Below are 26,726 nucleotides of genomic sequence, written 5' to 3'. Positions count from 1 at the left end.
GCAAAAGGAAGCTCAGGTGTAAAGGTCAGTTCAAACAGGGATATCTTATGGTACAAATTAATTCCTATCTGTGAAGAGATTTAAATGCACTAAATTCCTACCTATTAGCCAAAGTTTGAACCTCAGAATGTTTCTCCTGGTAGATTGCTTTATATCCCTGAATGAATGAGAGATAGGATTTTGGTGTCACGTGGGTCGATCGACGATATCTTTGGAAATAGTCCACACATTTCTCAGCCACTCCATCTTGGAAGGATCCCATGCACTGAACCACTTCTCTTTTGATCTCAATGGTGCAGTCAATTCCAAATTGAGATAAAAAATGGTCAGATACTGTGAAAAAGCAATAAAAGTTCCAATTTATTAGAACACAAATCTCCTGATATATGTCAAAGATGAAATAAGACAATCTATTTCTTAAATTGTATCCATTTTATACTGTAAAAGAGATGCAGAATTGGTCCTTTTTACACTAGAGAAATTTAAACATCCATTTTCTTCCAGTTTTGTTTTAAGTAACATTGCTATTTATGTGTGCATGTATTTATACATGTATGTGCGTATTACTATTTATGTATTGCTAGTTATGTATGTATGTATGCATGTATTGCTATTTATGTATGTATTGCTATTTACGTACGCATGTATGGGATGCCAATCACTGGCCTCTAACTGCCAATGTCTGTTTCAATGATTAAGAATACCTATCTGCACTGTACCAATGTAAATTTGACTGTTGATCACCACGTATGCCAACTTAGCAAAAGCTGACCAACAACATTTTTAAAAAATCAACGTCTAAGAAGATGATAATTCAAGATTAACCCATATTATTAGCTTATGACAATGAAAACCAGTAGTTGCAAAAGCTTGAAACTTAAGCTTGTCGCTTGTTTTAGAGGGAAAACATGATAAAGTATATGAAGGTCTCCAGGATAAATCAAAATGTTCTCTATATTTTTATATAAGGTTTGTGCTGCATCTTTTTGGGGGACAAGGGCATTCGTCGCTAGGAAACTTTGAATTTTTACATCAAAACTCTTTTTGGTTGATATTTAGTAGTTCCTTTTACTTTATAATTGACAGATTTTTTTTATCCAGTGGTGGAAAAACAAAGTGACATTTTGATATTAAACGGAATAATAAGATAATCATTTCCCAAAAGTAAATCTCTCACAATTACCTTGTTTGATAGTACTGCCCAAGATGTAACGGCAACTATATAAAAGCAGCATTGAAATGTGGCATGAGTGTACACACTGAGCTAATGATAAAGCACAAGTTTGCTCTGTAACCAATTACATTTTACATTGCAGCAGCATTTGATTGGATTGGCAGTGCTGAAAGACACTGGAGTGGACTGGAGAGATAGATGACTCATAGGAAATCTGGACATGGAACAAACAGCAACAGCGAGAACAACCAACAGGGAGTTAGACCATGTGTAATTGGAAGAGGAGTCTGACAAGGGTGTTGTCTTTCACCAGTCCTTTTCCATGTTTATGCAGATGTAATGATTCAAGGAAGAAAGAATCTGGTGATAAGATTGGGGTTTGGGGGTTGGGGAGGGGGTAATGAATGACAGCATCAATTAGATTTGCAGATGATGAAGCAGTTGATGAAACAGTTGCAGCAAGTACAGAAGGCTGACAAGAACCAGTCAATAGACGAGTATCAACAGGCATGAACCTCCAATTGAAAGTGAACAAAACGATGCAAATCTCAGTCACCCAGAAATATTCACATATCCTTAGGAGGCAAAGAACTAAAACAGGTGCAAGAATTCAAGCAATTAGAAAGTATAATATCTGCAGATGGAGGGAGGGACACAGAAATAAGAACAAATAAAACAATGGAAAAGACCATGTTTGGGAAGGCGAGACGGTCGATGACCGGGAAACTGAATAAACAACTGATGAAGTGAGGTGTAAAGAGCTTGATTTGGAGTGCTGTTTTGCATGGATGTGAGACTTGGGTCTTATGGAAGAGAAGACCAACTTGCTAAGCATCTTTGAAATGTATTTTGGAGAAGAATAGAAAAGATCAGTTGAACAAAAATAGGAGCAAATGCTGTGGAGGATGAACGAACAAAGAAATGTGCTTAACATAATTTGGAACAGACAGAGCCTTGCTAGGCTACATTATAAAAGGAAAGGGGCTTGTAAAATACATTGTTGAGGGACGATTTCAAGGAAAAGATGGAGAGGAAGGAAGAGAATCTCAATGCTGGATTCGTGAAAATTGGCAAATGTTATTGGCAAATAAAATGACTGGCACAGGATAGAAATATGTAGAAATACATGAGCCAAGGGCCTGCCTTCACGCAGAGCACACATAGTGATGGTAATGATAGTTGAAGCAGCACATTGTGAGGAGAATAAGTGTACATCTGAAAAAATGAATTATTTTAAACCTTGTTGAGATCATAGTGCAAGTTTCTACTTGTATTCATTTATGGGCGGCATTAGCACATTTAAAGTCAGCTTTAAAGTAAATGAATCACCTCCAATATTCATACTAGTATGGCACGGTGACAAAGTGGCTGGCACTGCTGCCTCACAGCGCCAGGACCCAGGTTCAATTCCAGCCTTGGGTGACTGTCTGCGTGGAGTTTTCACGTTCTCCTTGTGGTGTGCGTGGATTTACTCTGGCTGTTCCGGTTTCCACCCATAAGTCTAAAGATGTGGGAGGTTAGGTGGATTGGCCATGATCAATGCGCGGGGTTATGGGGATCAAGCAGGGGAGTGGGCCTGAGGTAGAGTGCTCTTTCGGAGGATCAGTGCAGGCTCGATGGGTTGAATGGCCTCCTTCTGCACTGTAGGGATTCTATGAATTCTAAAACCTCATCATCAGAAAGTGTCCTTTCCTATTCTACATTGCTCACTAGTTACCTGGAATAATCTTCTTAAATTTTAACCAAATAGAATTCTGGCAAAATATTAATTTTGTAGATCTGCTGCACTGGGCGCAGACTCACCAGCAATGAGAGCATCTTTGGGCCAACGGCTGAACCAGTCCATTGTGCAGCCAGAAATGAGTGCTGGAAACTTCAGCGCTCGATTTCGGAATTTCTCTCCCACTGGTGAAAAACAAAGCACGACGTGAAGGTTCTGACGAACTCTACTCATGAAGTAGTCGTACAGGTTTTCACCGGTTGGTGGCCTGCGTGGATATTCCTTCTTCATTACAGGTACTAGGTCACCAGTAATCTCATCCAATTCATCTCGAGCAAACAGATTAGAGACCTAAATCAGAGTAACAAATAAAACTGATATCGACACAATAACAGCAGATATTAATAAGAAAATAATAAAAAGAAACAGGACTGGACCATATGGTTCCTTGAATCTGTTCTACCTTATAATACCTTGGCTAATCTTTAACCACAAATCCACTCCCCCACCCAATCTCCATATCTTTCCATTCCCTTGGAGTTCAGAAATCTATTGATCTCAGAGGTAGAGAATTCCAAAAGTTGCAGGTGAAAATGTTTTCTTTGTCTCAGTTTTAAATGACTGACTGCTCTCCTCGTGACTACCTGCCCTATTTCTAAACTCTCCATTCTAGTAAAGTAACATCTCAATATCTACCCTGCCAAGCCTTCTCCTAATCCTATGCATTATGGTGAGATCACTTCTCACCAACGCCAGCATATAGGCCCATTCTACTCAATTTCTCATTGAACATGGGCGGAATTCTCCACCTCGCGCTGCCAGTAGCGGAGTTACCGATGAAGTGGAGAATCCACCGTTGTGAAGAAAAACGGGATTGTGCCCTGTTTCCAATGCTCCGCCCCCAGTTGGTGACGGGATCAAGGTTCGTGCCCTGCGCTAGCAGAAGGATACAAATTAGTCATTAAGGCCCATCTGCATCCACTTAACGGGCCGGCACTATATTTTCCAGGCCCGCATGATTCTCTGGTCCTTTGAAATGAAATGAAAATCGCTTATTGTCACGAGTAGGCTTCAATGAAGTTACTGTGAAAAGCCCCTAGTCGCCACATTCCGGCGCCTGTTCAGGGAGGCTGGTACGGGAAATGAACCGTGCTGCTGGCCTGCCTTGGTCTGCTTTAAAAGCCAGCTCCCTCAACATATAGCCAGTGAGCTAAACCAGCCCGGAATCATATGAGCGAGGCTCACTACTGGTCCAGACAAGCATGGCACAGACGCAAGGCTCCAAAGGAAACCCTTTAAGGGAGTTGCACCCATGGTCCATCCGAGGGCGACCCTCCCCCACCAAAATGTACCACCTGCCCACCCTACCCCCATCCGACATCCCAACTGCCCCCCAGAGACCTCTCAAATAAAGAGACCACCTAAAGAAAGAACCCTCCCAGAGATCCCCTAAATAAAGAGTCCCTCCCCAGAAGTCCCTTCAATAATAAAACCCTCACAGAGACCCCTAAATAAGGAACCCCCCCCCCCCCCGCAAGATCCCATCCATGTAAGGAACCCCTAGAGAGACCTCCTAAATAAAGAGATCTTCCAGAGACCCCCTAAATAAGGAAACCCTCCCACAGACTCCCCAGAAAATCCCCTAGAGGAGGTACCCCTGCCTGGAAGCCCGCAGAAGAGTGACCACTGCCAGGAAGTCCCACAGGAGAGAGACGCTGTATGGAAGCCAGAGAGCAGTCCAAACAGAGGCAGTTAAAACAATTACTGCTTTAACACTCACCTGGGGGGGGGGTCTGTGTGTGAGTCTCCTTACTTAGGGTACTGAGGGGATCTCCGTCAGGGATTCCTTTTTTAGGGGGTCTCGGAGGGGTCTCTTTATTTAGGATGTCTCTGTGGTGGGTTTCTTTACTTAGGGCGTCTCGGCGGTGATTTTTTATTTAGAGGGACCGAATTGCGCCGTATGGAAGGCCGGGGGGTGGGGGGTGCTAAGATGCGATGTGGGGGGGGGGGGGGTCTTCAGCACTCCAGCTTGTTGACCTCACGCTCGAGCGAAGCAAAGCCGGCAAATACCAGGAAAGGCAGAAAACGAGAACCGTGCCAAGTGCCAAAGAGTTTGCGATGCAACCAGCTCACTCCTGTAGGCGAAATTGGCAAGAAACCAAGGAGCCACCCCTTATCCAATGGCCTTCCGTGATTCATCGGTCTCCCCAGCAAGTGGTCAAGCTGCAGCCGATTATTGCTCCTTTTTTAAAACGTGAACCTAGCAGAAAGGCTTCTGAGGGGAGCTGATGAGGTGAGCAGCCATCTTTGCTCACAGGCAAAGAGCCTGGGGGCACTGGGCTTTCCACCACAGTGCTTGTCGGGGAGTGGGGACCCTCGGCTGGAGATGGAGAACCAGGCTGGGGGTGAGGGACCCTCTGCAGGGGGGGGCCGCCATGGGAGGGGGGGGGGAAGCGCAGGTGGTGCAACCGGGGTGCAACCACGCATGGCATCACCATGCCAACTTTTGGATCATGTGCATCTGTTCCAGGTGCAATCCTTGTTGATGCCCATCTGCTCCACCGACCACCCATAACCCCCGCCGACTGCTGAGGTCTCTGGCCATGCAGCTGAAGGCTATTGCTAGTAGGGAGTTGGCAATCATGGTTCAGTGAACACTTCACGCAATCCAAATGCATTCCCGTGGGTTGGATGGCCATGTAGCTTGTGGGGGTCATTGCCTAGCTTTCCGATCGCACCTTGATGCCTGGATACTGTATGGGAGGCAACACCACACACACAGCAGGCAACATCCGTACACCCAAAGTTGGGACACAGCTCCGGGTGGGCATGTCCACAGATGGAGGGTGGGTGAATGACATGGAGAGGGGACCAGTGCAAGGACCAGGTGACGTTTTGAGCAGGTGGCCGGGGTACAGAGTTTGGGGTCCAGTGAGGGACTGCGTGGACAGGGGGTTCTGGGCTTGCGGGGAGGATGAATGGGGGAATGAAGGCACCCGGAGTGGGAGCCACCGTTGTTTGTCAGTCAGTCTCCCAATTCCTTACAGATATTGAATGCTACGGCAGGGATTTTGGACCCAGCAGAACGTGCTGCTGCTAAGCTGGGCGGCCAAACACCGGAGACAGCTGCAGCAGCAGCAGGTGCGCGAGGCATCCACCCACACCCTGAGGACAAGGCCATCCAGCAAGCCAGGGAGGGACCCAGAGGGGGAGTCCTGCTATGGCCCAGGGTGTACAGGCGTCGCTGGTCATTCGAACAGATGATGGACAGCGTGTGCCGTAGGAAGATCTGCCTCAACAAGGAGACCGTGCAGTATCTGTGCCGTGTCCTCGCATGCTTGGTACCACATTGAGGAGGAGGACATCCGCTCCGTGTGACCGTCAAGGTCACCGCAGCACTGAACGTTTATACCTCAGGATCCTTCCACGGCTCGAGCGGAGACCTGCGTGGCATCTCACAGGCCACAGCCCACAAGAGCACCCGGCAGGTCATGGATGCCCTGTTTGCCTGGGCAGAAAACTATACCTACTTTGACATGGACCTAGCCCAACAGGATGCCTGGGCAGCAGGATTCTTCACCTTTGCCGGGATGCCCAAGATCCAGGAGGTAGTGGATCGCACGCATGTTGACCTGCACTCACTGGGCCATCTGGGAGTGCCCTACGTTAACAGGAAGGGGTTCCACTCCCTCAACATATAGCTTGTGTGTTATCACCACATGAAGATCATGCACATGTGTGCATGCTTCCGGGTACAATGAGGCCCATGAGTCCACCCGGGCTGTGATTGAGCATCGGACTCCTCAAGATGTGGTTCCGATGCCTCGGCCGCTCCAGTGGTGCATTCCAATACAACCGCCGGAGGGTCGCCCGCTTTGTGGTAGTCTGCTGTGTCCTCCACAAGCTGGCACAGCAGTGGGGCGACGAGATGGATGTTCGGGATGAGGATCATGTAGCAACCTCCGAGCAGGAGGAGGAGGCAGAGGCGGAGGACGAGGATGATGACGCAGCGCCGGACCAGCAGGGGCTGGAGGACAATCCCAGGGAGGAACCGGAGTACCAGCCAGAGGCTGCAGAATAGGCGACAGCGGCAGGGGTCCGGAAAGTCTGGAGGGCCAGGAACGCCCTCATACTCACCCGATTCACATACGACGTGGACATGGCCTGGTCGGTCATCGCTACCGGTGTGGTGAACCACTGTACACCTGTATTAGGGGATGTAAAGTAGGACCTGTACTACAGGTTCGCCGGTAGCCCCTGCCTGTTGGCTCCGCCCAGGAGGAGGAGTATAAATATGCGTGTCCTCCAGTCAGCTGCCATTTCGCCAGTTGCTGTAGGAGACCACGCATCTTACTACAATAAAGCCACAGTTGTACCCAATCTGAGTCTTTGTACAATTGATCGTGCATCAATTTATTGCAGTAAGATTTTCTACAAGATGGACATCCGAATCAAACCAGATCGCCTGCAGCTGGATCCGCAATCGACCGACGCCAGAAAAGACTTCAATCACTGGCTAGCTTGCTTCGAGGCTTACATAAACTCAGCGAACACCCCACCGACGGAGGCTCAGAAGATACAGGTCCTGTACTCTAGGTAGAGCTCAAGCGTGTTTCCGCTGATCTAGGACGCCCCAACCTACGTGGAAGCCATGGCACTCCTCAAAGAGAACTACGCGCAGAAAGCGAACACACTCTTCGCCAGGCACGTACTCGCCACTCGCTCTCAACTCCCTGGTGAGTCCATTGAAGGCTTCTGGTGGGCCCTAATCCCACTCGTCCGGGACTGTGACTGTCAGGCCGTTACGGCCACTGAACATTCTAATCTCCTTATGCACGATGCTTTTGTAACGGAGATTGGGCCGGACCTCATCCGCTAAAGACTGCTTGAAGGGGCCACGCTCTACCTAGCGGAGACTAAAAAACTAGTGCTCTCCATGACGGTCGCCTCATGTAATGTTCAGGCTTACCCCTCCAGCCGCGCGGCCCACCCCTCCTATCCCTCCTGGACCCCGCAAACAGCCGCCCCATTTGGGTTCTTACCCAGCCAATACGCCTGCGCCACACGCAGTGGGCGCCGCCATCTTCACCCCCCAGGGTCGCGACCGGCCAGTGGGTGCCGCCACCCCCACCCCGCAGTACACGTGCGGCCCATGAGCGCCGTCATTTTGTCCCGCCCCCCGCAACGTGCGGCCCATGGGCGCTGCCATTTTGTCCCCCGCAGGATCTTCAGTCGCCGCCATCTTGTCTTCCCCACGGGGCATGGACGCCGATGACATTCCACGACCTGGGCACCTCACGCTCTCCGTCTTCTGCCACCAGTGACGATCAACCGCAGCTCGCCTTGAAATGAAATGAAAATGAAATGAAATGAAAATCGCTTATTGTCACAAGTAGGCTTCAAATGAAGTTACTGGGAAAAGCCCCTAGTCGCCACATTCCGGCACCTGTTCGGGGAGGCTGGTACGGGAATTCAACCGTGCTGCTGGCCTGCCTTGGTCTGCTTTCAAAGCCAGCGATTTAGCCGTGCTAAACCAGCCCCTTAGATGACGCTAGACCAGTCTCGTCCACACGACCTGGCCACCGCTTCGACTACGGTGAAAATCAACGGCCACGCGACCTCCTGCCTGCTGGACTCCGGGAGCACCGAAAGCTTCATCCACCCGGATACGGTAAGGCGCTGCTCCCTCGTGGTCCACCCCGCCAATCAAAGGATCTCCCTGGCCTCCGGATCCCATTCCGTCCCAATCCGAGGCATCTGCATGGTCACTCTCACGGTCCAGGGCATAGAATTCAGTGGCTTCCGCCTCTACGTTCTTCCTAATCTCTGCGCTGCACTCTTACTCGGCCTGGATTTCCAGTGCAATCTCCAGAGCCTCACCCTCAAATTCGGCGGGCCCCTACCACCCCTCACTGTGTGCGGCCTCGCGACCCTGAAGGTCGACCCCACCTCCCTCTTTGCCAATCTAACTTCGGATTGCAAACCCGTTGCCACCAGGGGCAGACGGTACAGCACCCAGGACAAGACCTTCAACAGGTCCGAAGTCCAGCGGCTGCTTCGGGAGGGTATTATCGAGGCTAGCAACAGCCCCTGGAGAGCTCAAGTGGTAGTCGTTAAAACTGGGGAAAAGCATAAAATGGTCATGGACTATAGCCAGACCATCAACCGGTATACGCAGCTCGACGCGTACCCACTCCCACGCATATCTGATATGGTCAATCAGATTGCGCAGTACCGGGTCTTCTCAATGATTGACCTAAAATCCGCCTACACCAACTCCCCATCCGTAAATCGGACCGTCCATACACTGCCTTCGAGGCGGACGGTGTTCTCTATCACTTTCTTAGGGTTCCCTTTGGCGTCACTAACGGGGTCTCGGTCTTCCAAAGGGAGATGGACCGAATGGTCGATCGGTACGGTTTGCAGGCCACGTTTCCGTACCTAGACAATGTCACCATCTGCGGCCATGACCAGCAAGACCACGATGCCAACTTTGCTAAATTCCTCCGCACCGCCTCTCTCCTCAACCTTACTTATAATAGGGAGAAGTGTGTGTTCAGCACGACCCGCTTGGCCATCCTCGGCTATGTGGTCCAGAACGGAGTTCTGGGGCCCGATCCCGACCGCATCCGCCCCCTCATGGAGCTTCCCCTCCCCCACTGCCCCAAGGCTCTCAAACGCTGCCTGGGGTTCATTTCGTACTACGCACAGTGGGTCCCAAACTACGCGGACAAGGCCCGCCCACTCATACAGTCCACCCAGTTTCCCCTTACGGCCGAGGCACAACAGGCCTTCGCCCGTATCAGAGCAGACATAGCAGGGCCGGGATGCACGCAGTAGACGAGGCACTGCCCTTCCAAGTAGAAAGCGACACATCAGACGTCGCCCTTGCTGCCACCCTCAATCAGGCAGGTAGACCCGTGGCATTCTTTTCCCGCACCCTTCATACCTCAGAAATTCGGCACTCATCCGTCGAAAAAGAGGCCCAAGCTATCGTTGAAGAGTATGAAGAGGATTTTGGCATGCTCCCGGAGTCATCCAACGTCAGGCTGGCACCGATGTCGCCAGCATCGACATCGCCGCCACCGTTACATTGCTCCCAGCGGAATGTCAAGGCACCAGACCGGTTGAACCTCTAACTGGCACCGGACTTTCAAGAGGACATTTTTTTTCTCACTTCCTTTTAATAAAACGCTGTACATAATTTTCAATACTGTATATTGTTCTACACCACCCCCGCCGGACTCATTTTTAACAGGGGGTGAATGTGGTGAACCACTGTACACCTGTATTAGGGGATGTAAGGTAGGACCTGTACTACAGGTTCGCCGGTAGCCCCTGCCTGCTGGCTCCGCCCAGGAGGAGGAGAATAAATATGCGTGTCCTCCATTCAGCTGCCATTTCGCCAGTTGCTGTAGGCCACGCATCTTACTGCAATAAAGCCACAGTTGTACCAAATCTGAGTCTTTGTACAATTGATCGTGCATCAACCGGAAACCTCCCCCCTCACCCTCCCAGGGTCTGTGCTACATCACTCCAGAATGCTGGGACTGTTTTTGCACAATCGGCGGATCTCTATCAAGGGCAGGGAGGAGATGGGGACCCGCAGAGAGCTGAGCGCCACAGTCTGACACCTGCCTGTCTACTGAGTGCTCGTTCACACCCATCAGCTTCATGCGGTGTGCCCGGGGGCGGATGCCTGGAGAGATGAGCCAAGTGTTTTGAGGTCAGCCCACATTGTGGAAGAAAGTGATAGAGGCAATATACTGGTTGTGCACAAGGGCGTTTAATGTGTTTTACAATTCCCCACTCTCCTGATGGTGCCACCCCTCCTCCTAACCCCCTATCTACCTCCTTCCGCCAGTGCCCTCAGAGATCCTCGATGTGCTTTGCTTTCCTAGCTCTACCGCTATGTCTAGGTGTGTCCCCAGGATGCCCATCAGAGGTGGAGGCAGCCAGCTGCTTACTCGTCCTGTGGCCTTCGATGCACCTGGTGGCCGTCCTCTGGGGCTCTAGAGTCGGAGTCCCCGGCGCACTTTTCGGTGGCACATGTTCCAGATGCTAACTGTGAGACGTGGCCTCAGCTGACAGGTATCCTAGGTCGCCACTCCATGGGATGGGTCGAGGTTGGCAACCAGCACCCCCTCCTCCTGGTCGGTGCCCACAGGGCACAGGTTTCACCTTGGGATGGAGGGGCAGCTGATTTGAACCCCGGCTGCCCCTGCATCCTCTGGCTCTGCCAGCTCTGATGACACTCGCCAATGTCTGCACCATCGTGTTGATGCTCGCAGTGATGCTCCTCAGTGACTGGGCCCTGCCCTGCAGTGCCTCGGCAATGCCCATCTACGACTGGGACAAGCTCAGCAGCGCCTTGGCCATTCCATCTGAGAGTGGGGCATGTCCCCCAGCACCTCATCAAGGTCAGCCTGGTACTGGGTAACATCCCCCAGCGAGTCGGACATTTTGTCGAGATCCTCAGCAATGGCCATCACCGACTGCGTGACACCTTGGGCACCTTCATTAATCGTGCCGATGTTGTGCACCAGGCTCTTCACTGCAGTCACCATCCAAGCAGTGCTGGCCTCGGTGCCACGCATTACTGGAAACATCTCCGGCGCTCATAGCATCTGGGATTTTTCCAAGCGGCAATGGATCTGTTGGAGTGTCGCTGACATCTCCCTCTGAATGTCGTGACTGCCCCCCATCGTCTCCATCACTTATTGTCCATCCCTAGATACCCATGCAATGATAGCGGTGAGCTGTCTTCTTGAACATTGCATTCCATGTAGTAGGTACACCCACAGGGCTATTAGGGAGTGACTTCCAACATTTCGATGGAGCGACAGTGAAGGAACGGCGGTATGTTTCCAAGTCAGAATGGCAAGTGGCTTGGAGGGGAACTTCCAGGTGATGGTGTTCCCATGTATCTGCTACCTTGACCTTCTAGATGGCAACAGTCGTGAGTTTGAAAAGTGCTGTCGCAGGAGGCTTGGTGAGTTGCTGCACTGTATCTTGTACATGAAAAACACGGCTGCCACTGTTTGCCGGTGGTGGTGGGAGTGAATGTTTATGGATGGGAGGCCGATCAAGTGAACAGCTCTGTCCCAGATGGTGTCCAGCTTCTTGCGTGTTGTTGGAGCTGCACTCACCCAGGCAATGGAGAGTAATTCATCACACTCCTAACTTGTGCCTTGTACATATTGGCACAATAAATGCCTCCTTTCCCAGGAGCAGGATGCTTTTGATTTTCTGTTGCAAAAAGGATGCTTTTGATTGTCTGTTGTAAAATTTTCCAACGCAAAATGTCTAAAAGTACTCTGGAATTGTATTGGAGGTGCTTTGATGTCTTCCTGCATTTGCCAGATATCTTTGCACACTGAAAAATCTGGACACAACAGCGGAATTTGCAGAGAACTAAGGCCAGGGCACCAAGAAAGCTCACCTGTTGCACTTGGGAATAGTGCCGATGGAATGTTTTACAGCCTGTGAGCAGACAGACGATGATGAAATGGTCTGACATTCACATCGGAGATGTTATTCATCTGTCTGTCTATGAGTGCCTGATTGCTGAGTCTTCAGCATTTTCTATTTTTGATTCAGACAGACAAGGCCTCAATGTAACATCTCACTAGAAAGGCAGTGGGTGTAATTTCCCATGTTCCTGTTGGCAGGTTCAATAACAAGGCACGGGGTGGAGAATTTGGCGGCAGGCCCAAAAATCAGTTTTACGCCAGCATGAATTCCCTGCAGGATCTTCCGTGGTTGCCTGCCATTCGGAATTGGGAACCCCGCTGGAGGCCAGGGTAAAACTGATTTGCATCCTGCTAATGAAATGCAGATAAAGACCTGAGCATGCACAGCCAATGCTCCGCTACACCAGTGGGAAAACATGGCGGTACAGTCTGGAACTATGTGGCATGCAGATATCGGGACTCATCTGAACATCGCCTGGGGCTACCCCCGGAGTTCGGGATGGAGGCTGCCAGCAATCCTGGATCCCGGTAAACCACAGCAGTGTTGGAGGGGGGATTATCTGCAGGTGGGTCTTCCAGATTCAGTGTCTTGGAGAAGGCCCAAGGCCCATCTTCCAGCCTCAGATTATTCCTGGAAATCTATCTTCTTTCTCAGGGGGTCCACCTCCGTTCTTCTGGGTCAGTGATGCTGGGCGTCTTTTCACAGCTATCACCCGCACCATCACCATCACAGAAACACAGACACCTCAGGGCGATCTTAGCAGACAGGCTTCTAGGTCATTTTCTGCTCAGCACCACACAGCTGCTGATGCACATAAGATGGAGGCAGGAAGGTCCCAAGATTCGGGGAGTCAGAGGTCTGCTGCATCCCAGGACACAGCTGTCCCCTAGCCAGATGCGCTGCCTCTGGACAAGTTCTTTCCAGAGCTGATGGACATGAGAAGGCAGAACCGGGGGGGTTGTCAATTACATTCCTGCAACTAAAAGCCTGATTGCAGGAGTCGCAAAGCCTTCAGTCACAGGAGATGTTGCCGGCATAGCGTGGCACCCAGGCCAACACTGCAAGGGTGTTGACTGCAGTGGAGAGCTTGGAACAGGACGTCAGAGACATGAGTGATAGAGCTCACAGCATAGAGCAATGTATGAGGATCATGGCTGAGGGCCTCGAGGGCAGGGCCCAGACACTGAGGACCAATGCCGAGGGGTTCCAGAGCTGGGTGCAGACTCAGAAAACCATTGCTAAGGGCTTCGACACCTTGGTACTGACAATGTCGGGCCTCCAGGACTGGCAGGGCCAGGTGACGCAGAGGCTTCTGGTTCTCACTCCAGCTGCCCCACTGTCCCATGGAGTAGGCCAGGAGCCCACGAACATGCCAAGGGAGGAGTAAGTGATGGGGCTCATGCCAGGGAATTCCACCAAGGAGACTCTTGCAGTTCCCAGCCCTTCTGAAAACTCTTCTTGACACAAGTGCATCTCAGGGGCAGTGGGCAGAACAGGAGATGCTACAACACCAATGACACCTGAAAGTCAGCCGGGTCCCTCCAGGCCGAGACCCTCCAGAGCAGGCATTGTCAAACTCAGGGGCTCCACCCGCAGGTGGGTCGCGGGCGGGTGTCAGGAGGGTTGCAGATCCGTCTGTCGCGGCACTCCCGATCGCGCAAATTCGCGTGCAACAGCCGCAGTAGCTGGCCAGGAACAGATTTTTAAAATTGGGCCGCGGCATTTTTTTTTTAATACGGTCGCAGCCTTTTTTTTCAAGTTTAAAGGGGCCAAAGGGACCCAAAACCATTTCCTCCATTTTTGTCAGCAACAAACAAGGTAAGAGAAAATGGTGGGTCGTGCAGGTCGGACGGCGTGGGCCGCAAAGGTCGGCCGGGTTGGGTCCCGAAGATAGGACGGTTGATAAAAATGGGTCCCCGGAAGAAAAGTTTGAAAAACACAGCTACAGAGGACGCCCACCAAGGGCATCACAGGCCACAGGGAGAGGAAGGCAGCAGGCCACATCCACTTCTGATGTGCATCTGCGGGTTACACCTCGATGTAGCAGTAGGCCATGCAAGGTTACGAGGTTGTACGAGCACTAAGTGGGGACGGGTGAAGTCAGACACCGTCAGTAAGGGCCTAAGGGGTTGTGGAGTTGCCGGACACCAAGCTGCCTAATTCGTGAATCTGGAGACTGTGAGGGCCTCCTGATCCTCCTGGCCTGTCGCACCCTAGCAGCCTGCCACCAGTCCTCCATCCTCCAGGTCCTTCCTCAGGCTTGTCCTCTACTTCTCCAGGTCCTTCTCATGAACAGAAGCGGCACATTGCTCCTTCAGAATGTCGCAACACTACTGCGCAAGGTTGTGGAGGGCACAAGAATGCGGGAGATTCTCTGGGAGCTGAACTGAAGAGCACTGCCAGAGCGTTTCAGGCAGCGGAATTGCATCTTAACTAGCCTTATGCACCGCTCGATAACTGGTGGCAATCTGAGCCTAATTTTAATGGGACAATGCCTCAGTCTCGGGCCTCCGCACTGGCTTCATCAGACATTGTCATGTGAGAGTGCCTTTAAGAACTGGATGTTTAAGCAATGTACCTTTAAGAAAACAGTGATGTCATAGAGTGGGTGGAGCTCAGCTCAGTTCAGCCATTTTGGCAGTCTTGTGTTTTGCAGGTTTTTAGTTTCAGTTTAAAAGCAGTGTCTGTGTGTTTCCAGAGAGCTGCAAGTTTTGCAGTTTGGTTTTGCTGAGAGCAGCTAAAAAGTGCCTGGCTGGTTTTGCTGAGAGCAGTTTAAAAGTAGAAAGCCAGTTTGCGACAGTCTCTGCCATTCTACAGGAAATATATATATATCCTTTAACCTGATGTGATACTGTTTAAAGGTGTTAAGTCTCTTGGAAGTTTGAAGGAACATTTTAAGGAATTATTTACTGTTGCAATATTTTCTGAGTTATCTTTGAAGTAAGGGGTGTTAAGAAATCCAATGTTTATTTAAGATGTTAAGTTGAGTTCATGGAATAAACAGTATTTTGTGTTTAAAATCCCACGTGTCCATAATTGTAATCCCACACCTTGGGAAAAAAGCCGTGTACTCGGAAAAGCAACAAATCCATTAAAGGGAGAGGTTGGTTGAACTCCATGATACATTTTGGGGTTCTAAAAACCCCTCGCCCATAACAACATGATCTCAATGGCTAGCTCTTGGCTTCCATGAGCCATCTCACCAGGCTGGGGTGGTCCTTGAAGGCCCCGAAGATCTACGATTGCCCCAGCATGTAGCTATCATGCATGCTTCCTGGGGTGCACATACATTTTTCTTTCTTTTTTTAATAAATTTAGAGCACCCAATTACTTTTTACAATTAAGGGGTAATGTTAGCGTGGCCAATCTACCTATCCTGCACATCTTTGGGTTGTGGGGGGTGAAACCCACACAGACACAGGGAGAATGTGCAAACTCCACATGGACAGTGACCCAGGGACGGGATTCGAATCCGAGTCCTCAGCGCTGTAGGCAGCAATGCTAACCACTGCGCCACCGTGCTGCCCCCCACATACATAAAGATGTTGGTCACGAATGAGTTGCACATTCAAGGAGTGGAACCTCTTACAGTTGATGAAGGGCACTCTCTAAGTCATGGTCCTCTCAACGTGACATGCGATCTGTCGATGGCACCCTGGGTTTGGGCATCTTAGCAATGACACGGAATCCTGACGCCTGGGAATCTTGCTGGACCTGGTCAAGGGCAAAGTGGATATCATCAGAAGCTCAGGCATAAGGAGCACCCACCACCTCCCCGATGCACTTGTGTGCTGACAATTCAGAGATGTCACTCAAATAGGCGCTGGTGGCCTGGAATAACTTGGTTGAGTAAGAGATCAGGGCTGCAAGGAGCTTCATGGCCACTAGGGGCCATTGTCCTCCTCCTCCATGTGGTGCCAGGCCCGCAAGGACGTGGCAGAGGTACTGCACTGTCTCCTTGTTCAGCCGGAGTCTTTGCAGCACATGGTGTCCGACAGCGGGTTCTTTCCTCTTGTGCATCATGGCACATAATGCAGAACGGCAGCCACCTTCTTCCCCCCTCTCGGAGTCCATGATGCTTTGTCCAAGGTTTTAAAGATCATTAGTAGCTGGCGTCCGCATGACATCCTGCTGGTTGTCAGGAGATTCAGTGAGGCCAGAACATTTGACTGTAATCTTGTCAATGGATTCAAATCAAGTTTTTGCCCTTTCTGGGTGTGATCCTGATTACTTCAGCAGCAAGGACCCAGAGAGATCACATTTGGATTTCCCGCCGGCACAAATTCCAATTTTGGCATTTTACCAGATTTAGCGGCCTTAATGGGATTTGGACCTGCAGCTAACGGGCGTAGAAAATCACCCCTTTGTATATTTCGCACATCAAAAATGATGAACTGGGATTCCCACTAAAACATGGAAATAAGTTGACCTATGAAGGTTAATACATTTGAAGGCGGGGGCAGCCACCTTCTCAACAGTTGCAGTCCCTGTGCAAACAAAATAGAATCAAATAATCTGTCCCATTGTGTAAAAAAGAGCAGCAGAATCTCAATTTCATTTTGTTACAGACACACCTGTGTACAAAGTATGCCTTTGTGATGTTACACATTATGCCATATTAACTCGTAGCAGTTTTGAAATGAGAAGTTTTTGACTTGCAACATGAATGAATTATCTGTAGATTAGATACTAAAGAGCAATATTACGGAAGCTAAGGGTGGGATTCACTGGCCCTGCTGTGGCGGGACCCGCTGCAGGGGCTGCAATGGCCCATCCAAAAGTCCACTGACTCGCACCGGGACTGGATGATCCCGGTGGTGGACAGGAAAATCCCACCCATATCAAACTTTATTATATTAAAGTACTGTGTACGGTCTTTATTCCTTTATCTGCTAATGGTCGATTAACTTACCTCTCCAGATGATAAAACATTGTTCATGTATTCAAGGAAAGATTCATCTTTGATTTCATTATCTGTAAAGATAAAGGTAGTTCCCTTGCCTTGATGACCAGCAGTTTTGTATAAAACCTTCAAATCCTCCATCAGGTTGGAGCTGTTGTACGATCTGAGAGAAGGTTGAAGGAAACAATTAGTTTCTTTGAAAGGCAAACTGCATTCTGAAAGACCTAAGTATTTAGCTAAAATAATCCTCAATCACCAAAAAATGCACAATAGGATTATTAATATCATTGTATCTTCCTCTTTTCAGGGCTAAAATATTTCAGCTCAATATATTGGATTGGATTTGTTTATTGTCACGTGTACCGAGGTACAGTGAAAAGTATTTTTCTGCATGCAGCTTTGTTCTACAGAGTAATGATATTTGTTAAAATTACATAGATATTAACATTTTAAATTTGAAAACAAATTTGACAAAATTACCACTTATTTTTGAAGTTCCATTCAGTTTGTATTCGCACTTGGTGAAGTGAGTTCAAAACTACCATTAATTATAACTCACAAAACAAAAAGGACACACAATACACTTACTTTGCAGTATTAAGACAGAAAAATCAGAACAGATTACAAAGCTGTTTGAGTATTACAGTCTATTTATGTTCAAAAATATTTTGTCCTCACTCGTCATTCGTGCTTCATGACAGATTTTGTCTCCTTCAGGATTAAATATCCAAACAAATGTTCTTAGACTAATGAGAAATGCTTGTGCTTACCTTGTTAGTGTGATTTGGAATGTCTTGTATCCAGCAATGAAGGATGCTAGTTTAGTCAAACTTTGCTTGCCTGACCCACCTACACCAACAATCAATGCATTCCCACGAGGTGTGCGAATAATACGTGAAATCTAGTGATAGGATAAATAATTCACATAATGTTAATTTCCTGAATGAGTTCAGCCACAACACAATTATCCTGGACAGAGAAAGACAAATTTTGTGAGCTTTACTTTCTGTCTCAGAAGGTTGTTAAGGTCTGGAACACACTACCTTGAAAGGGTGGCGGAAGCACATTTCAAAGGGACTTTCAAAAGGGTATGCACCTAAAGGGGACTAATTTTCAGAGCTATGGAGACAAAACAAGAATGTGGGTCTAAATGGGATAGATCTTTCAAAAAGCCAGCACAGGCATAACGGGCTGAACGGCCTCCTTCCGTCCCGTAAGTTTCTTAGATTCAATGCACACGAACAAGGCACAGAAAACTAGTTGCCTAGGTCAGCATGGGCGACAGGATCTTTGCATTTACATATAGCCTTTACAAGCATTATGATGTCCCAAAGTGTTTCAGAGCCAATTAGCATGGAGAAAGATGCCCTAAACAGAAATGAAATGAATGATCAGATCCTCTGATTTAGTTAAGTTGTCTGGGGGATAAATGCTGGTCAGAACATTGGGAGCATTTCCCTGTCTTCATTTCAATAGCGCTATGAGGTCTTTTACATCCACCGGAGACAGAGTTTTGGATTACCATCTTCTTTAAATGGTGGTACCTCTGATATTACAGCACACTCTCAGTACTGCACTGAAATATCAGCCAAGACTATGCACTTAAGTCTTTGGAATGGGGCTTGACCTCACACCCCATTGGCTCAGAGTTAAAATATTACCACTGAGCCAAGATTGGAAACTGGAAACATGACAGTGATCTGTATTCATCAACATCAAATCGACTCATACCTCTGTCTTTTGATTTGAATAATTAACATAATGTGCTCAATTTTGCTGTGATAGTCACAAGTATTTCCTCCTGTTGATTATCACAAAGAAATTTTGAGCAAACATGCTCACCGCTTTAATCAAAAATATTAAAGCAGTAGTTAGTTTGTTTTATTATACAAGTGGTATTAAAAAATAAAAACATCATATTTTAAGTGCTCAAAGGATTTAAACATTTATACAGCATTCAATGGTCTGGCTTTGATACCAATAAAAATTTGAGCACTTTAACCTGGGAAATTGGTTTTGCACTGAAAGGTGGCATGAAACTTGCCACAAATTGGGTCTCGGAACACACCTATACAATACTAAAGACCCGTGGAGGCCAATTAGATATCCAGATACAGCTCGCCAGTTGGGGCCCTGGAAAATTCCAACAGTTATGTCTTGGAGGAAGGGGCGCTAATGTGGGTTGGCAGTTTTCTCAGCACTGCCGTGGGAGCCAGGGGAAGCAAATTTGGTACACTTGGTTCCACATTGAGGCAATGAAAAATGAGCAAAATCCTTTCATTGACATCCTCCAGGGGGCCCTTTAAGGTCTGCTGGTTAAGCCACCAGACATTTAGTCATTGTCAACAATTAGTTTGGCTGCTGCTGTTGTTGCAGGTTGGTTCTCCCAACTGCATGAAAGTTCCCCCAAGTGCCTTCAAAACCACCCTGGTGAAGCTCAGAAAAGGGTAAGATGATGAGAGGATCCAAGCCCAACATCACTTTTAGGGGATTTAACTGTTGAGACCGGAAGTCTGTGAAGTGCCTATTGAAAGGTGTGGTGCTGTTCCTTGAACTTCATGGGAATCAAATATGAGATTGTGGACTGTAAAGTCAAAGTGGGAGCGGGATGGAGAATTAAGGTGCAAAACAACCAGAGTTCTGGTTCATGTTTGTGCATGGAATGGAGGTGTTCAGCAAAACAATCATCCGAACTGCGTTTAGTCTCTCCAGTGTACAAGATACTTCATCATTAAATGATAATGCAGAGAGCTAAATTAAAAGGACAAATAAATGTTATTTTTCTCCCTCAAAATTGGATGTGACAGTGCCAAATGATGATACAAAATGTAAGTTGAAGACATGGGCTACATAACATAACACACTGCATATTGCTTAAAAAATACATGAATGGGGCAGCACGGTGATGCGATGGTTCGCACTGCTGCCTCATGGCGCTGAGATCCCAGGTTCGATTCTGCTCTGGGTCACTGTGCGTCTGGAGTTTGCATATTCTCCCCATGTTTGCGTGGGCTTCGTCCCCACAACCCAAAGATGTGCAGGGTAGGTGGATTGGCCACGCTAAATTGTCCCTTAATAGGAAAAAATGAATTGGGCACTCTAAATTTTTTTTTAAATACATGAATAAAAATATTGTAATTCAGTGCTTTTCTGAGATTATTTTATGTTTAAATTCAAAGCTGCACCACATTGTCTCAAATTGTATGGCATCCAGTTTGTTTTTGAGCCTACAATACATATTTTCCGTGCCATCATACATCATTTACTAAGCACTTTTTGCTACTTTCAGTTTGATCCAAGCTGACTGCCTCAAATAGAGTATTTCAACTTTCTGTAGCTGCCGACTGCCATTTTGAAGAATCCAAACTAAGGTGATTGTGTGGAGTTTGTGTGCTCTCCGGGTCTGCGTGGGTTTCCTCAGAGTGCTCTGGTTTCCTCCCAACAGTCCAAAGATGTGGAGGTTAGGTGGATTGGCCATTCTAAGTTTCTCCTTAGTGACAAAAGGTTAGATGGGGTTACAGGGATAGCGTGGGGGTGTTGACCTAGAAAGGGTGCTCTTTGACCTAGCAAGGATGCTGACTCAATGGGCCGAATGGCCTCCTTCTGCACTGTAGGGATTCTATGATTTTAAATAACTTTACCTTCACTAAGTGAGTCATGGCATCCTTAAAAAATACCATGTCCAGTCCTGTTCCACGGATACTTTCATTGTACTGCTGCAAAAACATATTCAGTCGGTCCTTCAGGTGATCAAAACTTCCAATAGGCTCATATATCTTTGGCATATCAAAGTCAGTGTCCTCTGGTTCATCTCCTGAAGCAAAATATTTCATTTTATGAATGTATATACTTAAACCTATTTGTTCGTTTAATTTCCCAGGTCAGATTCTGACAGCTATATTAAGCTTCTAAAGCCCAGGATTCATAAATTTTGATGCTCATAATGCAACTTGGCTTCCTAAAATCAAAGGGAAAATGATCTTTGGTGCAGAGGTGCCCCTGCTCAGGATTTGTGCTGCTGACCCCAGAACCTCTGCCACATTTGGAGGCCACTTGATTTAACTGAACTACTGTGTGCCTGTATTTCGCAGCGTGCATTTAAGGCATCCTCCATTAAAAGCAGCTGGAAAGGCCAGGATTCATAAACATAGAAAAATGATGCCACATGATGCCATGTATTTAGTTGGCCTAGTGGGAGTGTCAAATCTGCCTGGCCCTGTACAGGAAAGGATCAAATAATCTACAAGATTATGAGAGGCATGGATAGGGTGGATGGGCAGGCACTCTTTCTCAGGGTGGAGGGATCAGTCACGAGGGGGCATAGGTTAAGGTCCATGGGACAAAGTTTAGAGATGTGCGAGGCAGGTTTTTTACACTGAGGGTGGTGAGTGCCTGGAACGTGCTGCCAGGGGAGATTGTGGAAGTAGATTCATTAACACCATTCAAAAGGCATCTCAACAAATACATGGATAGGATGGGTATAGAGGGATATGGCACTAGGAAGTACTGAGGGTTTTGGCCAAGGGTGGTATCCTGAACGGTACAGGCTTGGAGGACCGAAGGGCCTGTTCCTGTGCTGTATTGTTCTTTTTAATGTACAGCAAGCTGCATTTTTTACCCAAGGACAAAGCTAGCTTGCAAACACAACTTGGTCTACTCCCTTTGCAATGATATGAAGTTGCTGATACAAAATACACACACCTGATAAATGTCATTCTATAGTTCTTACTGTGACACTAGCACGTAATTTACAATACTAGTTCTGATAAGTAAAACTGCAAAACAGATAACAAAACATTAGGCCCTCCATTTCATTACCTTGCTGGACACGATAACTGAGTCAAGCAACATTGATGAACATGACTGTAATTTCAGGAATAAATTCAAAATATCATTTCCTAGAAATTGAACGAGCACCTTCATTATAAAGGCGGTCCTTTCATCAAATATAGGATACTAATCAGGTGGTCTATGATCTTAACAAGTTAACATCTTCCAGGTAACTTTAATTATACAAACCCAAAATTAATTTTTAATATCTCAACCCAAATTTGAACCAACAGATTTGGGAGGGAGATCCTTTTGATCGACTCCAGACCTGTTCTGAATCTAGCAGATCTCGAGGGTGAAGGAATTTTTTTTTAAATGGGATGTGGTTGTCGCTGGCTAGGCCAGCATTCATTGCCAATCCTTAACTGCCCTTGAGAAGGATGTAGTGAACTTCATTCTTGAATACACCACAGTGTTGTTATGCTAAAATTTGATGGATATCCTTCCTTGTTGATGTATATACTTACTTACTGTTAGAATTCTTATATTTGTAACCAGATAATTGCTGGATTCTCACATAGAAATAAGAACTCGTTATCTATTATTTTCTAAATTTAATTAGCTTCGTAAATTATTCTCTTTGAATAATCACCATATCTCATGCTTCCTTATTTTAATAAATTTGGGTTTATTCATAAAACTTAAATAGCCTCATCTAAACTTCTGTATCACTCAGTGAACCCAACTGCTGCTCTCTTAATGGTGGGGGAATATCGACTGAGGAGTTAACCCGGATCCTTATAGTATTCAGAAATATTACTCTAGCTAAAATCTTATTAAAATTTAGACTATTGTGAAGGATGCAAAACTCCTGGGTGATTTTCTTCTTTTGGCTAAGTAGCAAGTTAGATTCACTGGACCCAAGAACGTGTTCGAGAGTTGGGCCTCTTCTGATGTCCGGGATTTTGCGCCTGTGGGCAAAATCCCGAGAGTCAGAGAATCTCGCTGGCAAGATCTCATTTTCAGAATTTCCCCGCTGGTGAAGTAATGTGGTTCCCGCCCAGAAAGGTCTGGAACCTCATTTCAATAAATTATAATAACATTAAAGGGCTTCCCCGCCTTATTTCAATCCCCCCCCCCCGCCACTTTGGGATCTTTTCCCTCATCAACATCATGTTGGCGAGGTTCACAATATGTTTTTAAAAACGGGAACCAGGCGGAGGGAACCCACCAGGGACGCACAGTTAGGTATAACCTCCAGGGGAAAAGGGATATGTCTAGGCAGTACCCTGGCACTCGCCCACAGCGCCTTGGCATTATCCCCTCATACCATAAGTTACCTTCTGGCTTTCTACTTGGCCTGAGTCTTTCCATCATTATCATCTCACTCTTTATGTATTTATAAAATACCCATGGGTTTTCCTTGACTTGCCAATAGTATTTCCTGACATCCCTTTGTCTCCTAATTTCCTTTTTAATTTTATCCCTGCATTTTCTCCACTCTTTCGAGTTTTATGTATTATGGAGCTCTCAGCATCTGACAAAAGCTTTTGTTGTTGACCCTATTGCACGCTATGCATTCCGACATCCAGGGAAGTCTAGAATTGTGAATCTGACATAGTGACACAGTGCTTGGCACTGCTGCCTCACAGCACCAGAAACCCGTTTTTGATTCCAGCCTTGGGTGACTGTGTGGAGTTTGTACTTTCTCCTCGTGTCTGCATGGGTTTCTTCCGGGTGCTCCAGTTTCCTCCCACAGTGCAAAGATGTACAGATTGGGTGGATTGGCCATGATAAAATTTCCCCTTAGTATCTTGGGATGTGCAGGTTAGGTGGGGTGACAGCGATAAGGCGGGGAGTGGGCCTAGGTAGGGTGCCCTTTCAGAGGGTCAGTGCAGACTCATTGGGCCGAATGGCCTCCTTCTGCACTGTAGGGATTCTATTACACCGTTTCTCTGTAGCAGTCCTCCCAATCTCCTCTTTGAATACTTCCCACAACTCTGAAATTGAATTACCTTCAACTACCTGTTTCTAGTCAATTTTACAAATTGGTCTTTCCCCAAATTATCCCACCTTTGTCCTTTTGCACAAATACACAAAATCTAACTGAATTATGACCACTACCACTAAAATGTTCTCCCACTGGTGGGCTTGCTATGTGCTAACAGGAAGTGACATGTAGAAGATTTTCTGAGCCCTTCCAAAATGATCATTTTGCCCACTGGTCACTGACCCTGTGAAAAATATTTTTGGGACCTAGTTTTTTTTTTTTTAAAACCTTGCGGATACCTCCATCAATCATATGTTGGGACTCCTTCAGGTCCTATGGTGCAGGGAATGATCTGTCCTGGCACCTGGCCCCAAAACATTCAAGCTTTGCTTGGAGGTAAGACAGAAGTACAATGGAATGGATGCAGCTTTACAGGCTTTTTTTGGCGTAAAATGCAATTTTCAGTTGCTGTATATATATTTACGAAAACTTACCAGGATAAAACAAAAAAATCTTTCCTATTCTTGTATAAGACCTTAATTAGGCCTCAGGTTTGGTTCTCTCTTATGCCAGGTGATGTGGAGGTCTTGGATAAGATTCAGAAGACTAGAATAATGCCTTGCTTATTGTATCAGCTTAGCGATCTGGTTGTTTTAACTCGGGAAAATCATAGCGATGAAGGAGGTTTAATAAAGTTCTTTAAAATAATGACAAGATTAGATTTGAACCTAACTTCAGTTCGATAGGTTAAGGGGAGGGGGATGCTGGGAGGAAAATAAAAGCTATGTAAGTATAGATTGGATGTTAGGAGGTATTTTAAAAGAAAGTTATCAATTCACAGCTGACTACGTTGACTCACATAGTGAGTGCAAACTCGCTGCAAACATTCAGAAAGGATCTGGCTGAGTTTCTGAGTGCAGTTAACTACACTCCGTGAATATCGATCGTTAGATGGGTACGAGGACATGTGTGTCTGCAAGTCACTATGCTCTCTATTTAGCATGGTGGGCTGGAAAGCATTTTTCTAAATTGGCCTTGGCTTTCTTACACTGTGTTTTTGTCTTTCCCAGGAGACGTGTTGGTGGCTGATGTACTAGATAGGTGCGGTATGGTTGGAGGGTGTTTCATGGGATTCGATTGGAGTCAGGATTAGTTTATATTGTATTATGACAGGTTGACAGATGCCTTGATTAACCAGTTTTTGCATGTTTCAAATCTTCATTACCTGTGGACTCAGGTGCATCTCGTAAGAAGTCTACAAAATAAGCACTGACTCCGACATTGACGGTAGCCAGAGCTTTCCCCTCGAGTTCCATCTCAACTACTTTGGCTAAAGCTTTGTCAAACCAAGCTACATCCTCTGGGGTGGTAAATCGATCAGCTATAACGCATTTACATTCATGCTGCCACAGCTTTAGAGTCACCTAAACATATAACAGAAGGCAAATATTTTATTAACAGCTAGATTAAAAATAATAAAGTAAAATTTGATTTTCATGATCTCCACTTGCAGTGGTCATTTGCTTGTATTATAGATCTCTTCTTGGCAAAACCATAACACATCTCTAAGTACATGGCTATGTTTGTGTTTATTAATCAGTGAGGTTAAGTTGTGTTGTTATTAGTACTACTGTACTTTTGATCTATTCTATTATTTCAGAATGGGAGACTAATCTGCACTTGAAGCACTCTCAGCATTCATGTCCTGCCAGTGTTTGTGGGATAACAGAATAAGTGTGAAGTTTGCAGAATGTCTTTTTTTATTCTTTCCCAGAGTGTGGTTGTCATTGGCTAGGCCAGTATTTATTGCGCATCCCTAATTGACCTTGAGAAAGTGGTGGTGAGCCACCTTCTTGAACTGCTACACTCCATGTGTTGTAGGTACACCCACAGTGCTGTTAGGAAGGAAGTTCCAGGATTTTGGCCCAGCAACAATAAAGGATCAGCAATATAATTCCAAGTCAGGATGATGAGTGGCTTGGAGGGGAACTTTCAGGTGGTGCTGTTCCCATGTTTCTGCTGCCCCGGTTCTTTGAGGTGGTAGAGGTCATGGGTTTGGAAGGTGTTGTCGAAGGAGCCTTGATAAGTTTCTGCAGTACAAGATAAGTTCTTGAGAGTAACTGGCCTTGACATCAAGGCACCCTCCATCGGTTGTGGAGGGGGTGAATGTTTAGGTGGTGATGCTGTCAAATTTCTCGAGTGTGCTTGGTGTTGCACACATCCAGGCAAATGGAGGGTAATCCATCACACTCCTGATTTGTAAATGGTGGACAGGTTTTAAGAAGTCAGGAGCTAAGTTACTCGCTGCAGGATTCCCAGCCACTGACGGCTCTTGTAACCACAATATTTTTGGTTTCTGGTCAATGGTAATCCCTAGGATGTTGATAGAAGGGGATGCATTGATGATAATGCCACTGAATGTCAATGGTTAGGTTTTCTTTTGTTGGTGATAGCCATTTCCTGGCACTTTTGTGCCATGAATATTACTTGTCACTTATCTGTCCAAGCTTGAACATTGTCCTGGTCTTGCTGCATATGGACATGGACTGCTTCAGCGTATGAGGAGTCATGACTAATGCTGAACACTGCACAAGCATCTCCACTTCTGACTTTATGATGGAGGGAAGGTCACTGATCAAGCAGCTGAAGGTGACTGGACCCTCCCTGGGAACTCTTGCTTTAATATCCCACGACT

At 47.0% G+C, this 26,726-nt stretch overlaps 1 protein-coding gene across 1 annotated transcript in view; it reads right to left on the bottom strand.

Moving 5' to 3' along the window:
- Window positions 1-26,726, bottom strand: part of dnah5 (dynein, axonemal, heavy chain 5) — a 521,599-nt gene that overhangs the window by 181,559 nt on the left and 313,314 nt on the right. The window contains exons 51-56 of the mRNA XM_072509474.1: window positions 25,257-25,455; window positions 20,913-21,085; window positions 18,042-18,172; window positions 17,281-17,434; window positions 2,978-3,245; window positions 102-333 (exon numbers count right to left, since the gene is read on the bottom strand). Coding sequence (XP_072365575.1) covers window positions 102-333; window positions 2,978-3,245; window positions 17,281-17,434; window positions 18,042-18,172; window positions 20,913-21,085; window positions 25,257-25,455 — 1,157 coding nt within the window. The remainder of the gene's footprint in view (window positions 1-101; window positions 334-2,977; window positions 3,246-17,280; window positions 17,435-18,041; window positions 18,173-20,912; window positions 21,086-25,256; window positions 25,456-26,726) is intronic.

The sequence above is a fragment of the Scyliorhinus torazame genome, chromosome 6 (assembly GCF_047496885.1).
Source record: "Scyliorhinus torazame isolate Kashiwa2021f chromosome 6, sScyTor2.1, whole genome shotgun sequence".
In the NCBI taxonomy this organism is placed as follows: domain Eukaryota; kingdom Metazoa; phylum Chordata; class Chondrichthyes; order Carcharhiniformes; family Scyliorhinidae; genus Scyliorhinus; species Scyliorhinus torazame.
The sequence above is the reverse complement of the archived record's forward strand: the minus strand, read 5'-3'. Positions and strand labels throughout refer to the sequence as shown.